Genomic DNA, 15,049 nt, shown 5'->3' with positions numbered 1-15,049 from the left:
CCTTGCAGCACCTTTGTTGTTCATGATTGCTTTCTCATATGTGCCTTGCCTGGGGGCTTTAGTGGAACCAGTGATCCCTTGCTCAAGCCAGAGACCTTGGGCTCAAGCTAGCAAACTTGGCCTTCAAGCCAGTGACCTTTCGGCTGAAGCCAGCAACCATGGGGTTGTGTCTTTGATTCTGTGCTCAAGCTGGATGAGCCCACACTGAAGCCAGCAACCTTGGGGTTTTAAACCTGGGACTTCAGTGTCCCAGGCCAACACTCTGTCCATTGTACCACCACCTGGTTGGGCTTAAATGTTTTTTATTTGTGGTATGTTTGGGTCAACATTGGCTCCCCCAATATCTGCTCTCCACTGCTGTAGAAGAACCGTGAGCATTTTATTTCTTATATTGTAAATATTATTCATGAAATAAATTTGAACATCCTTAACCAAAATTTTTTTCCTATTTTACAGACTTTGTCCATTGGTGTTCTTGATATTTTTGGTTTTGAAGATTATGAAAATAACAGCTTTGAACAGTTCTGTATTAATTTTGCTAATGAACGTTTACAACACTACTTTAATCAGCATATCTTTAAATTGGAGCAAGTGAGTACCTAAATGCGTGTGTGTTTGCCCCGCCACTTCTTCACCCCCCTCGTTCACACACACACATTATTGAGTCATAGTCATGATAAGCATTTTATTTTTAATTTTTATTAACATTTAAAAAAAATTTATTGATTTTTAGAGAGCGAGAGAAGGAGAGAGAGAGGGGGAAACATTGATTTGTTCTACTTATGCATTCAGTGGATGATTCTTGTATGTGCTCTGACTGGGTTCAAACCACAATCTTGGCATATTGGGATGATGCACTAACCAACTGAGCTACCCATCCAAGGCATGTTAAGCATTTTATATCTTATATTTTAGTACAGGTATTCTAGGTTTTGTATTAGTGTAAACAAGTGACATATTAGACCATAGGTTTTGAGCTATATTGTACAGAGTTGTTATTTTTTTATAGACCCCAAGTAGATTTAATAATAGGCGCTTGTTTGAGTGCACTGTGAATGAAAAATGGGTGGGTTTGTTTTGGGTTGCTGTTGGTGGTGTTGATTTTTAATCAGTGACATAGGCTTGGTCACTATGTAATGCTAAGAATGCTTGCTTGATCTCTGGGTTCCAGAATCAACTCTAGAATGTAGATATAGAGAACAGGACAGTTATAAAGAGACAAAAATTAGTTACTAGATAATATTTTTGAGAAGCTCAGATTGATTAGTGTAGGAAGAATGAGCCATCAGTTTCCACGAGGATTCTTTGGTTAAATGCGGGGTGAAAAAAATGGGGAGGGCTGTCTTTTCTCCAAGCTGAATTTGAAGTCAGTAGCAGGTCGAGATTGTAGCACCATATTTAAACCAAGTTGGACTGCTTGGTTGGTTAGAATTGTTCCGAAGTGCAGGTTTGCTAGTTTGATCCCTGGTCAGGGCACATACAAGAACAGATGAATGTTTCTGTCTCTTTCTTTCTGTCTCCCCCTTCCTCTCTCTAAAATTATATAAAAATTAAAATAAAGGAAACATACACTGTATTTAGATTTTATATAATTGAAATTACATATTCTTTCTATATTTAGTGATTTGAAGGAAAAACTTCAAACTGTTCTTTTAAACTTAAAAGTTTTTCAGTCCTTATTATTATGTACTTATTATTTTCTGCAAGATGAATAAATTGTTAATATGTTATTTTCCCAGGAGGAATATAGAGCTGAAGGTATCACCTGGCACAATATAGATTATATTGATAATACCTGTTGCATAAATCTTATTAGCAAGAAACCAACAGGGCTGCTTCATCTTTTAGATGAAGAAAGCAAGTGAGTATGATTCTTTTCAATTTTGTCATAGGCCATGTGGGCTATGTCTAAGTCCTGAAGTTTCTTTTTATGTTATCAAATAAAGAATCAGAGGTTTTCTTGTATGCATTTGGTGTGTGTGTGTCGAGGAAAATTGGATGGACTTTACTATTGAACTAATTTAAAATTTGTTTTTCAGATTACTTTTATTTATTTTTTTAAATTTTTATTTTATTTTTTTACAGAGATAGAGAGAGAATCAGAGTGAGGGATAGACAGGGACAGACAGACAGGAACAGAGAGATGAGAAGCATCAATCATTAGTTTTTCGTTGCGCATTGCGACACCGTAGTTGTTCATTGAGTGCTCTCTCATATGTGCCTTGACCGTGGGGCTACAGCATACCTAGTAACGCCTTGCTTGAGCCAGCGACCTTGGGTCCAAGCTGGTGAATTTTTGCTCAAACCAGATGAGTCTACGCTCAAGCCGGTGACCTTGGGGTCTCGAACCTGGGTTCTCCGCATCCCAGTCTGACTCTCTATCCACTGCGCCAGTGCCTGGTCAGGCTGTTTTCCAGATTACTTTTACAGAGTTACTTTGATGTTAAATTTGCTGGCACTAATGTATTTCGTTGTGTGTTTCTCTCTTCTTGGATTGAGTTTTGTGTATGAGGTGTGTTGCTATTTTCATATTTAGTAGAAAACATGATTGATTAGTGATGTTACCACATCTGTGCAGGTGGGAAGTGGCAACATATACCAAGTATTTAACATCCTGGTTAATATATCATACTTGCATATGAGCTTCAGGAATCAAGCTTCACAGAGCATCCTTCAGAGTGTTCTGAGTGCTCTATAAACTATTATTTATTTCATTTTATTATTTTTTGTGTGTGTGTGTGTGACAGAGAGAGACAGAGAGAGGGACAGATAGGCACAGCAGACAGGAAGGGAGAGAGATGAGAAGCATCAATTCTTCATTGCAGCTCCTTAGTTCACTGATTGCTTTCTTATATATGCCTTGACCCAGGGGCTACAGCAGACCGAGTGACCCCTTCTCAAGCCAGCGACTTTGGGTTCAAGATGGTGAGCTGTGCTCAAACCAGATGAGCCTACTCATAAGCTGACAACCTTAGGGTTTCGAACCTGGGTCCTCTGTGTCCCAGCCTGACTCTTTATCCACTGTGTCACCACCTGGTCAGGCTATAAACTATTATTTATAGTTAAATTATCCTAAGAGATGGCAGATTTAGAACTTGAGATGCTGAGGTGATGGAGAGTTTGTAGATTTTCTGTGACCTATTAGTAAAGGATTTTGAAATTGAATTAGATCACTTGATAATACTTTACCTATTAAACTGGAACCTAAAATATTGGAGATTTATTATCAGGTAGGATTTTTGCATATAATGTTTATGTGGGACAATCTAAAGTTTATAACTGTTGTGCAGTTTAGTTATTAGTGTCTATTTTTACCCTCAGAATATCCTGGTTTGTTGGGTAAGTTATATGTTACCATACTGATATGCCGTAGACACACAGAATGACTGTATGGACATATAGAGTAAATATGGCAGAATGAAAAATATTTTAGAAAGGAGACTGCAAACAGTTACCAGCTTCCCACTATATCACTAGTTGATTTCCATCAATCTTAATGAATTAAAATGCAGTCAACACAAAAATATTTAAATTTCATGGCTACAGTTGTGTAGAAGTTTTTGAGGGTTTTTTGCTGTATGTGCCCTAAAACATACATCATCTTTTATAAAATTGTAAGGTTAGTGGTTCTCAACTCTGCTTGTGTACCTTTATCTCTGTTGTATTTTATATATTTATTTATTTTGATGATGATGTATTTTATTTTGGAAAGTTTAATAGGTTTTTTGATATTCAGTGTTGAGAACCATTGTGGTTGATACAGAAATGATAAGCAGTTCTTTTATGGTGACAAAAAGAACAAAGCTACATGAAGCAATTCAAGAAACAGATCATGCCTGACCAAGCAGTGGCACAGTGGATGGAGCATCAGACTGGGACGTGGAGGACCCAGGTTTGAAACACTGAGGTCACCAGCTTGATTGCGGGCTCATTTGTTTTGAGCAAGGCTCACCAGTTTGAGCCCAAGATCGCTGGCTTAAGCAAGGGATCATTCAGTCTGCTGTAGCTCCCCCCCCCCTCCCCCCCCCCCCCCCCCCCCCCCCCCCGCCCAGTCAAGGCACATATGAGAAAGCAGTCAATGAACAACTAAGGTGCTGGAGCAAAGAATTGATGCTTCTCATCTCTGCCCCTCTCTGTGTCTCTCTTTGTCTCTGTCACAAAAAAGAAAGAAAGAAACAAACAAACAGATCATATAGGTAATAAATGATTGACTTAAGATTTAAACCTTCTAGGTATTTTTGCTTACGATTTACGTATTGTCCTATGTTGCTTCCCGATACTACTTAGGCTGTAGAATTAAGATTTCAAGGTTGTACGTAACCTTGGCAAATTTGTTAACATCCTTGGTCATCAGTTTTCTGGCACGCAAACAGGAAATGATGACAAATGATAATGTGGTTATTAACAGCAATTGAGATAGTGGATATATAATTGTAGAGTGGATAATTGTAGAGTAAAACAGTCTTGTCTATCCTATCATTCTTTAACCAGATTTTATCTAGTGCACATCTTTTATGCAAAGACATCTTTTATACAAAGTTGCTACCTCATACAGATATAAATATTGCCCAATGAAGGGAATGTCACCTCTTTGCTATTACCCAAAAGCCTGTGGGGTTGGCTCTGGCTGATTGGCTCAGTAGTAGAGCATTGGCCTGGTGTGTGGAAGTCCCAGGTTCAATTCCCCACCAGGGCACATAGAAGAAGCACCCATCTGCTTCTCCACCCTTACTCCTCTCCTTTCTCTCTCTCTCTCTCTCTCTCTCTCTCTCTCTCTCCCCCTCTCTCCATCTTTCCCTCTCCCCCCCCCCCCCCCCCCCCCCTCTCTCTCTCTCTCTCTCTCTCTCGCTCCTGCAGCCAAAGCTCCATTGGAGCAAAGTTGGCCTGGGCACTAAGGATGGCTCCATGGCCACTGCCTTAGGTGCTTGAATGGCTCCAGTTGCAACTGAGCAACATCCCAGATGGGCAGAGCATTGCCTCCTGGTGGGCATGCCAGGTGGATCCTGGTCAGGCACATGCGGTAGTCTGTCTCTCTGCCTCCCCACTTCTCACTTCGGCGGGGGGTAGAGGGGAGTCTGTGGCACTGATTTTGACTCAGTATAAGGAAGAACTTTCTAATTATTAGGGCCAATTAGCAACTGCTTCGTAAAGTAAAAATATTGCCCACTGTAGTAATTATTTTGCATCATCTGTCAGGGTATTGTAGATAGGAGACTGGAGTGAATAACTTCTTGATAGTCATCCTTTCAATTATGTTTCTATATTCAATCCTTCATAAAAATTCTTAACTAATCTCACTTTATGAGTCAGTCCTGTTATTACTTTTCTTGTGAATGGACCACCTTCTTCTCTGGACTTGAATATCCCAGTAGGTGCAAAGGCATGACATATTTTTCCTTTGCCGTGGACCTCTAAGGAGGGGTTGAAAATATTGGAAGAGCCATTTTGAGAATCATTTAGACTGAGTATTTTTCTCTAAAAATATTTTGTGGGCATATATAACATGAAATACCTATTCAGCAGTGTGCCTTCTTCATTCAGTCTGTTTGTAGTGCTTTAGATGCATGGTTCTGAAGCAGAAGTCTTGCTTAATCTTGTCTCACTATCTACTGGCTCTTTGACCTTGGACCATTTTTTGAGATAGATTATAACGTATGTATGCAGAATAGAATTTAGAAAGGAAGGATAGTAGAAGCAATGTTAGGCAGGGATAGGATGTTAAGTGTCATCAGCCTTTACTATACTCAGAGTGTTACCTGACAGTGGCACTGGCAGCCCCGTGAAGCTTGTTAGAAATGGAGAATCTTAGGCTTTCACCCCAGACTTGAATTAGAATCTCATCTTAACAAACTGAAGTTAAGATAAGAGCATTCATTTTGGACAGTGTGTTGTTGGTCTTGCCTGTTCTAAGACTTATCCGGGCACCTGTAAATAGTGCTGATGTGGCACCACCTAGCCTTAGTTCTGTAGAAGCACAGCAGGAGGTATGCAGGCACTGGTAATTTTGACAGTTCCAGAAGTGTGCATATGCATAGAAACACGGAGACTGCCCTTGCAGATAGCTAGAGGAAGAGCTTTGGAATGAGCGGTGCTGTCAGATTTGTTTTTGTTCCAAGCTCTTTTGTTTGAAGTATGTATCTACAAATGTATCTACAATGAAGTGTATGTATCTACAAATGCTAATTGAATGCAGGACTTGGGGAAGGCTTTCCTTTTCATCTGTCCTTGTTTGGAATAGAAATTGTTCTCATGTCTGTCCTACTTTCTTTGAGCATTTCTTTCTCTATTTAAAAGTAGTAGAAAAATAAATCACAAGCACTTTGATTACTCAGAAATTTAGAAGGTAAATAAACCCTTACCTAGAGATGTAAGTTTGCATAAATTTGTAGAGATTTGTTAAGTCTAGACTTTAGGAGCTTGTTGGATTCTGTCACTGTGCCTTGATGATCCATAAATTTTCCTGAGTAGGGGAGGCACATGATTAAAAGCACAATTGTAGAAAAATTTTATTTATTTATTATTTATTTTTAAAATTTTATATAGACAATTAATTTTAACAGGGTAACATTGATCAATTAGAGTACATAGATTCAGAGAAAACATTTTCAGATCATTTTGACATTTGGTTATGTTGTATACCCATCACCCAAAGTCAGATTGTCTTGGTCCCAAATAACATATGATATGGTTTTTATTATCCTATGGTTCTTACAGTAGGGAAGTAGATTGTAGCCTAAGCCAAACACTTAAAGACCTGAGTTAATTTCTCAGTTATCTTCTTTTACAGTATGAATTTGGGAAAATCACAACTTTTGATTCCTCATCTCTAACACGGGAACCTCAATTCTTGTTGTGTTCACTTTTTAGCTTGTTAAGATCAGATTAGATAGTATAAATAAAAACTTGCCTGACCTGTGGTGGCGCAGTGGATAAAGCGTCGACCTGGAAATGCTGAGGTCGCCGGTTCGAAACCCTAGGCTTGCCTGGTCAAGGCACATATGGGAGTTGATGCTTCCAGCTCCTCCCCCCCTTCTCTCTCTCTGTCTCTCTCTCCTCTCTGTCTCTCCTCTCTAAAATGAATAAATAAAATAAAAATAAAAACTTTTTGTGTTAGATGGCAGTGGATTTATAATGTATTTTTTACAAGAGATTATATCAGTGGTAGTCAATCTGGTCCCTACCACCCACTAGTGGGCGTTTCAGCTTTCCTGGTGGGCAGTAGCGGAGCAACCAAAGTATAAATAAAAAGATAGATTAACTATAGTAAGTTGTTTTATGAAGAATTATTCTGCCAAACTTAGTGAAAACTTCCCATAAAGTACTTGGTAAGTAATTATTATTATATGCTTTAGCTTGCTGTAACTCTGCTTTATAAATTTTATAAAGTAAAGTTACTTCCCTACTTTATAAATCACCATTACTGTGGAACCGGTTGGCGGTTAGAAAGTTTTACTACTAACAGAGATACAAAAGTGGGTGGTAGGTATAAAAAGGTTGACTACTCCTGGATTGTATTAACTGCAGTATCTTTCTTTAGTGTTTTTGTTTTTGTTTTTAACTCAGCTTTCCACAGGCTACAAATCAAACACTGCTAGACAAATTTAAGCACCAACATGAAGAGAATACGTACATTGAATTTCCAGCTGTGATGGAGCCTGCTTTCACCATAAAGCATTATGCTGGGAAAGTGAAATACGGGGTAAAGGTCAGTATTATATTGAATAAGCCTTTAGGGTAGAGGTATATTCTTAACTATACCACACTACCCTCTTTAGATGTGGAGGCTCTTCATCAGTAACAATTACAGCCATTATTATAAAGATACTACTAAAATTTAGATTTCTACTTTGTAAGATATTACTGACTTAAGTGATGTTTCTGTTGATTTTTTCCTACATACAAAAGCTTATGTCAGTCCATTCTAATAGCCTTTTAGTTCTGAAAGAATAGATAGTATCGGTATGTTTTTCACCCAGTAGGTGATCTGTATCGTTTATTGAATTTTTCTTTTCTCTGCGTCCATAAGTCCTGATAGAAGAAGCTTCATGTCTTCTTGCACCATTAGGTGTTTTTGAGCTTGCACTCTTACTGAATATAGTAAGAGCTTTTTAACTCCTGTGGAAGGAAATCTTCATAATTTTGTCCATTTCTTGTTTGTAATTAGTTAGCTGTTACCTTTCAACCCCTGATGTTTAAGCCATTTAAGATAATTTCGCAAGCAAGACAGTGACAATATGGAGACTAGTGTAGCCATGTGTTTTTTTTCCTGAGTATTGAGGTGAGAGAATTAAAATCACTTATTCAGGAAGTGTTCAGTAAACAGAGTATGTGACGGACCCTGTAGTTGGTATTTGGAATGACCCAGGGATAAGATAGACAAATATGTTTCTGGCTTTCTATACACGTGTACTTACATTTGTGTATGTATGTGTATACAGTAATACAGATAATGGGCCTATGTGCTATTGATAAATGAATGGGGTCTATGAGAGAAAGTAGTGAACTACTGGATTTTAAATTTGTGGATCCATGACTACTTCTCAGAGAAACTCAAATTTTGAGAGATGATCTGGAATGAATGTAAATGAATATTCTAGGCCATGAGATAAAAATAACTTAATTTTAAAATAATTGAAAACAGGCCAGTGTTACTAGATTATAGTGAGCAATGGATCTAGTGGCATAAAATGAGTTCAGAGAATAGAAAGCAAGTTAATTCTTCAGGGCCTCTAGATGAAGTTAAATGAGTTTGGTTTTTGTTGAAATGATTATGGGGAGCCATGAAAAGTTTTTAAAGCTAAGAATGTGATTTATGTTTTTAAAAAATTGCTTTGATTACTGTGAGAACAATAGAGGATGAGAATGAAAGTGGGGAGAACAACATTAGGTAAATTTTTTAAAACTGTTGAGATGAAATTTTAAGGTAAAGTGAATCATAGGGGTGACTGTCGAGTTGGAGAACATCTAGATGATTATGAAATATATTTCAGAGATATAATCAGTAGACCTTATTGATGGATTCCAGGTAAGTAAGTGACTTCTGGTTATAGCTGATGGGTGAATTTAAGGTGCTATTTTTTCAATGGAAAAGACAGGAAGGAACAGATTTTAGAAAAAACATTAAGAATAACAGAGGGAAGAATAGTGGTTACCAGGGGCTAGAGGGTGTGGGAATTGAGATGTTGGGCAAAGGATTCAAATTTGTAGTTAGAGGATGAATAAGTTCTGGAGATTTAATACCCAGCCTGTGATTGTAGTTAACACTGTGAGTATAACATAGTGTTCTAAGTTGTTCTTTTTATTTGTTTGTTTGTTTGTTTTAGAGAGAGAGAGGGACAGACAGATAGGAAGGGAGAGAGATGAGAAGCATGAACTCTTAGTTGCATGTGGCACCTTTGTTGTTCATTGATTGCTTTCTCTTATGTACCTTGACTAGTGGGCTCCAGCAGAGCCAGCGAACCGTTGCTCAAGCCAATGACCATGGGGTCATGTCTATGATCCCACGCTCAAGCTGGTGACTTCGTGCTCAGCTGGTGAGCCCATACTCAAACCGGCAGCCTTGGGGTTTCAAACCAGGGACCTCAGCGTCCCAGGCCAACGCTCTATCCACCGTGCCACCGCCTGGTTAGGCTTAGAGTTCTTAAGAGACTAGATTTTAAATGCTCTCACCACAAAAAAGAAATGATAATTATATGACTTGATGAAGATGTTAGTTAACACTACTGTGGTTATAATCATATTGTAACATATAAATTTATCAAATCAACATATCATACACCTTATACAATGTTACATGCTAATTGTACCTCAATTTTAAAAAGATTTAAAAATGCAGTTTAAAACAAAACCAAAGAAGCTTGAGCTATAAAATCATCCATCCAGTGAGGTGCAGAGTGTATAAATCTCGAATATACAGATTTCTTTCATGCCCCTTCTCTGCTCATTCTTCCCCGCTGAGAGGTAACACCATCCTTTTTGTTCATAGTTTTATTATTAAATTTCAGATAAATGGGAGCATGCAGCATATACATTTGTGGTTATTCAACCATATTATGACATAGGTGGAAAGTAAAAGGCCAGGAAAAAGATATACCACACAAACCCTAACTAAAAGAGGTGGTATATTTACATTATTATTAGACAAAGTAGACTCTAAGGCAAGAAATATTATTAGAGATAAAGTGGCACATTTCATAACAATGAAAGGGCCAGATCAACAGGAAGACGTAATCATTAAAACTTGTATTACCTAATGACATCATTTCAATATATATGAACTGAAAGGAGAGCAAAAGGAGAACTAGACAAGTCCGTCATTATAGTTGTAGATGTATTTCTCAGTATCTAACAAAATAAACAAGCACAAAACCAAAAACAAAGATTGAACAGCTTTCTCAAACAACTGACCTAATTGGCATATCAGAAAGATAGTCTTTTGATGTTGAGAAATTAAGCAAAATTCTTCTGTATAACCCATGAATCATAAAAGAAATCACAATAAAATGATAATATTTTAAATTGGACATTATCCTCTGGTTCCCTTTCCTATTGGATCTGAACACTGGTCTTGGTGGTCATAAAAGGAGGAAGAGTAATACTGAAGCTGGCCTCACAGTGCCTGTAGTCTATTCTCTAGCATATGGGCTAATTTCAAACAAGGTAAATTAAAAAAAAAAAAAAAAAAAAAAGGAACATTAATGAAAATAAAACATCAAAATTTGTAGGATGCATTTAAAATAATGATTTATAGCTAAATGCATATATTAGAAAGAGAATAATTAAAAAGTAATTATCTAAGCTTCCATCTCAAGAAACTATGAAAAGAACAGCAAAGGACCCAGCAATTCTATCTGGGTATTTATTTGAAGAAACCAAAAATACTAATTTGAAAAAACACTAATTCAAAAAGACAGATGCGTCCCAATGTTTACTGCAGCATTATTTACAATAGCGAAGATATGGAAGCTACCTAAGTGTTTATTGGTGAGACAGTTGGATAAAGAAGATGTGATGTGATAAAACTCAGCTATAAAAAAAGAATACAGCCTGACCAGGTGGTGGCACAGTGGATAGAGCGTCGGACTGGGATGCGGAAGGACCCAGGTTCGAGACCCCGAGGTCTCCAGTTTGAGCGCAGGCTCATCTGGTTTGAGCAGAGCTCACCAGCTTGGACCCAAGGTCGCTGGCTCAAGCAACAGGTTACTCAGTCTGCTGAAGGCCCACGGTCAAGGCACATGTGAGAAAGCAATCAATGAACAACTAAGAAGTCGCAACACGCAACAAGAAACTGATGATTGATGCTTCTCATCTCTCTCTCTGTTCCTGTCTGTCTGTCCCTGTCTATCTCTGCCTCTGTGTAAAAAAAAAAAAAAAAAGATTTAAAAAAAAAAAAAAAAAAAAAAAAAAAAATTTTTGCCATCTGAAACAACATGGGTTGACTTAGAGGGTATAATGCTAAGTGAAATGGGTCAGTCAGAGGAAGACAAATGCCATATGATTTCACTCATATGTGAAACCTAAAAAAACAAAAGAACAAACCAAACAAACTTATAGATACAGAGACCATTTTGATGGTTTCCAGATAAGAAGGGCATGGGTGAATGGGTCAAAAATGGAAGGGGTTAAGATGTGTATATTGCCAGTTACAAAAACAGGTTGTAAAGTACAACGTAGAGAATGTAGTCAGTAATATTGTAATAACTGTTTATGGTGTTAGATGGATACTAGGCTTACTAGGGTGATCACTCCATAAGTTATATTAATGTTTAATTACTATATTGTATCCCTGAAACTAATATTATATGTTAACTGTAATTGAAAAAAGATTATTTCAAGAAACCTAGGCAAATTAACCCCCCAACTCTGCAAATTAGAAGGCTACAATAAAGGAGAGATTAGTGTAATAGAGTGCAGATATGCAATAGAGAATTGACAAAGCTGAAAGTCAGTTCCTTGAGAAGGTAACAGAAGATAATATAACTAGAAGGAATAGAAGATAACTAATAGTTGAAAAAAGAGATTTACTAATTACAGATGCCAAAGTGAAAAAGGAGACTTACCTACCTCTTTTACAAATATTGAAAGTGTATGAACATATTTTGCCAACAAATTTGACAATGTAGATAAAATGGAAAATTCCATGAAAAATGCACATTACTAAAACTGACACCAGAAATACAAGAAAACCTGAAAATCCCATATCTGTTAAATAATTTGCAACAGTAGTTTACAGTTTTCTCACAAAGGAAATACCAGGACTACCTTATTTCACTAATGAATACATTCTTTCAATTTTAAAAGACTTTTAGGATGTGCAAGTGGATCTCAGACTTAAGATCTGTGTTGGAAATACAGATTTGGGCTCTATCATTAGAGATAGTGCTTAAAAGCCATCATTATATTTGAGATCACCTGTTGTAAGGTGGTTAAGTGAAAAAAATGTGAGTGCCTAAGATCAGACTTAAGAATTTCTAACATAAAACCAGCAGTGGAGACTGAGAGGGGCTGCATAGTAAATCATAAAATGTGTTATAGAAACCAAGAGAAATGTTTCAAGAAGAATGATGTTACTAGTTTATGAAATGTACTTAGAAATTGAGAACCATGTAGACAGATGAGACCATTACATTTGGAGAATAAATCTCTATCAATATTTGGCAGTCGTCATGGAAAGAATTTTAGATAGTATGGTGTAGTTATAGGATGGGATGGTCTTGGGGTAGGGCAAATTGATGTTTTAGTTCTTGTACTGGTACTTGTTACGTTTGAGCTTTGGCAAGCTTCTGTATCTGTTTACTTATCAATGAAGTGTGGCTCATAATTTATTCTGCTTTATTGATTAATTGATAGAATTGAACAAGTTATGTGTAGTGCTTAATTTAGTGCCTGGCATCTTGTCTGCACTTGGTAGGGATTAGCTAATGATGATGATGGGGATGGTGGCAATGGTGGTGACTTGGATTTGAAAATTCTTACTTAGTTTCACTGACTTTTATAATATATACAGGGTGGGGCAAAAGTAGGCTTACAGTTGTTCATATAGAAAATAATAATAAATACAAAAATAAGCTTTGTGTTTCATGTACTCATAACCATAAACCTACTTTTGCCCCTCCCTATACTTTAACTCAAAGATTATTTAGGAACAAGCCAGGGACCACACCTTCTTGCTTATTTTCCTATTTTTCCTGTTCCCAGGTAAACAGAAGAATTAGGAAAGGCAAGCCATAAGGCAGTGGTTCTCAAAGTGTGTGCTAGGGTGCAAGATTTCCAGGTGCGCCCTATGGTATTCCAGAGAAATTTGTGCCTGTTGGGGACCAAAAAACCAACAGCGTATTTGGAGTTTAGATTTTTGGGGGACAGAGGTGTGGGGAATTGGCTGTAAGCTGACAGTCTGCCCAAACCCTCTCTTCACTTGCCTGGTTAGGTTGCAAAAGGCTGTCAAGTTGTGGTGCTGGATTGTTTACACTACCCCCCATGTTCCCTAGAAAGACTGGAGGCAGGTTTCTTTTATCCTTTGTTTGGTGTCAAGTTAAGATATGCTAATGGCCTCACTTTGCCCTATAAATAAAGCAGGATGCGGTTTTTGGGCATGCTTTGTTCTTTCCAGCAGCAATTACAGGACCCTTCTGACCCCATATTTTCTTAATTCTGCACCGTTCCCACTCAGGACCTGGAATTACTAGCTGCGCAGGTTCACAGCATATACCCATATATAAAAATAAATAATAGTTACTCTATTATACTATTTTATTATGGAAATACCGCTTTTTGTTAACACATCATTATATTTATTTATTAACACATCATTATATTATTTTTAGATAAATATACCCAAATAAAATGGATAGATTTTTTTAAGAAAAGCATGATATTAAAGAATTTGATTCTGGAAGTAAGCAAAAGTTAAGTGCAAATAAGAAAGCAAAATCGCAGCCTACTCGCAAATATAATGAAAATTATTTAAGCTTTGGTTTCACTTGGACTGGAAGTGAAAATCATCCTTTACTACTATGTTTAGTATGTGGATGTAAAATGGCAAATGAATCATTGCTTCCTAGTAAATTAAGTAAACATTTTAAAACTATACACTGTAATTTACAAGATAAATCTATAAGTTTTTTCAAGAGATTGAATAGCAAACAAAAACGGCAAATTTTTAAAAAGTTTAATGAATATTTCTGATAAAGCTCAAATCACTTCTTATCAAGTCTCAGAACTGATAGCAAAAAATATGAAAGCTCATATTTTGAGTCACTTATTTTGCCTGCATGCAAAAAAAAAAAAATAGTCATGACAATGCTAGGAAATGAAGCAGCAATGAAAATAAGCAAGATTCCTCTGTTCAACGATACAGTTCACAGGCATATTATAGAAATGTCTTCTAATATCGAGAAAAATCTATGCAGTAATAAGCTTCAGTATTCAAATTTTGCATTGCAAGTTGATGAGTCAACAGTTATTACCAACACGGCACAACTCTTAGCATTTGTCCGTTTTGTTAATAAAGATCAAATGGTAAATCAGTTTCTTTTTTGCAAACAATTAGGTGTCTACAAGAGGTAAAGACGTTTTTAACATTTTGAATAACTATCTTGAGAAATGGCAGTTAACATGGAAATCATGTGTAGGCATTTGTGCAGATGGCGCCCCTTCCATGGTAGGCTGTGTTAAGGGTCTTACATCTTTTGTAATAAAACAAAATGAGAAGGTTATCGTAACTCACTGCTTTCTTCATAGGGAGGCCTTGATGGCAAAAACATTGGGAGAAAAATTAAGAGAAGTTTTAGATCAAGTTGTTCAGATGGTAAACTTTATTAAATCAAGACCTATCAAATTGCGTTTATTTGAAAAGCTTTGTATTGATATGGATTCACAACATGGATGGCTGCTTTTACACACTGAGATCACTGAGATGAGGTGGTTGTCAAAGGGAAAAGTACATACCTGTGTACAAGAGCTACAAGAACTTCTTTGCGTTTTTTTAAGAGATGAAACAATTACATTTTTGTAACCTCCTTCTGTGCAAATTTTAGATTGTCAGGTTACA

General features: G+C 36.9%; 1 protein-coding gene and 1 non-coding gene across 6 annotated transcripts in view; both read left to right on the top strand.

Moving 5' to 3' along the window:
* Positions 1 to 15,049, top strand: part of MYO9A (myosin IXA) — a 290,547-nt gene that overhangs the window by 120,359 nt on the left and 155,139 nt on the right. For all 5 annotated transcript variants that reach the window (XM_066277973.1, XM_066277974.1, XM_066277975.1 and 2 more), the window contains 3 exons: positions 457 to 591; positions 1,740 to 1,861; positions 7,564 to 7,705. In XM_066277973.1, the coding sequence (XP_066134070.1) occupies positions 457 to 591; positions 1,740 to 1,861; positions 7,564 to 7,705 (399 nt within the window). The remainder of the gene's footprint in view (positions 1 to 456; positions 592 to 1,739; positions 1,862 to 7,563; positions 7,706 to 15,049) is intronic.
* On the top strand, positions 10,528 to 10,660 carry LOC136336658 (small nucleolar RNA SNORA61). The gene has a single exon (XR_010731494.1). It is a non-coding gene; the product is annotated as a small nucleolar RNA SNORA61 (small nucleolar RNA).

This window comes from Saccopteryx bilineata, chromosome 4 (genome assembly GCF_036850765.1).
Source record: "Saccopteryx bilineata isolate mSacBil1 chromosome 4, mSacBil1_pri_phased_curated, whole genome shotgun sequence".
NCBI classification, from domain to species: Eukaryota; Metazoa; Chordata; class Mammalia; order Chiroptera; family Emballonuridae; genus Saccopteryx; species Saccopteryx bilineata.
Note: the sequence above shows the minus strand (reverse complement) of the source record. Positions and strands in the feature narration are given on the sequence as shown.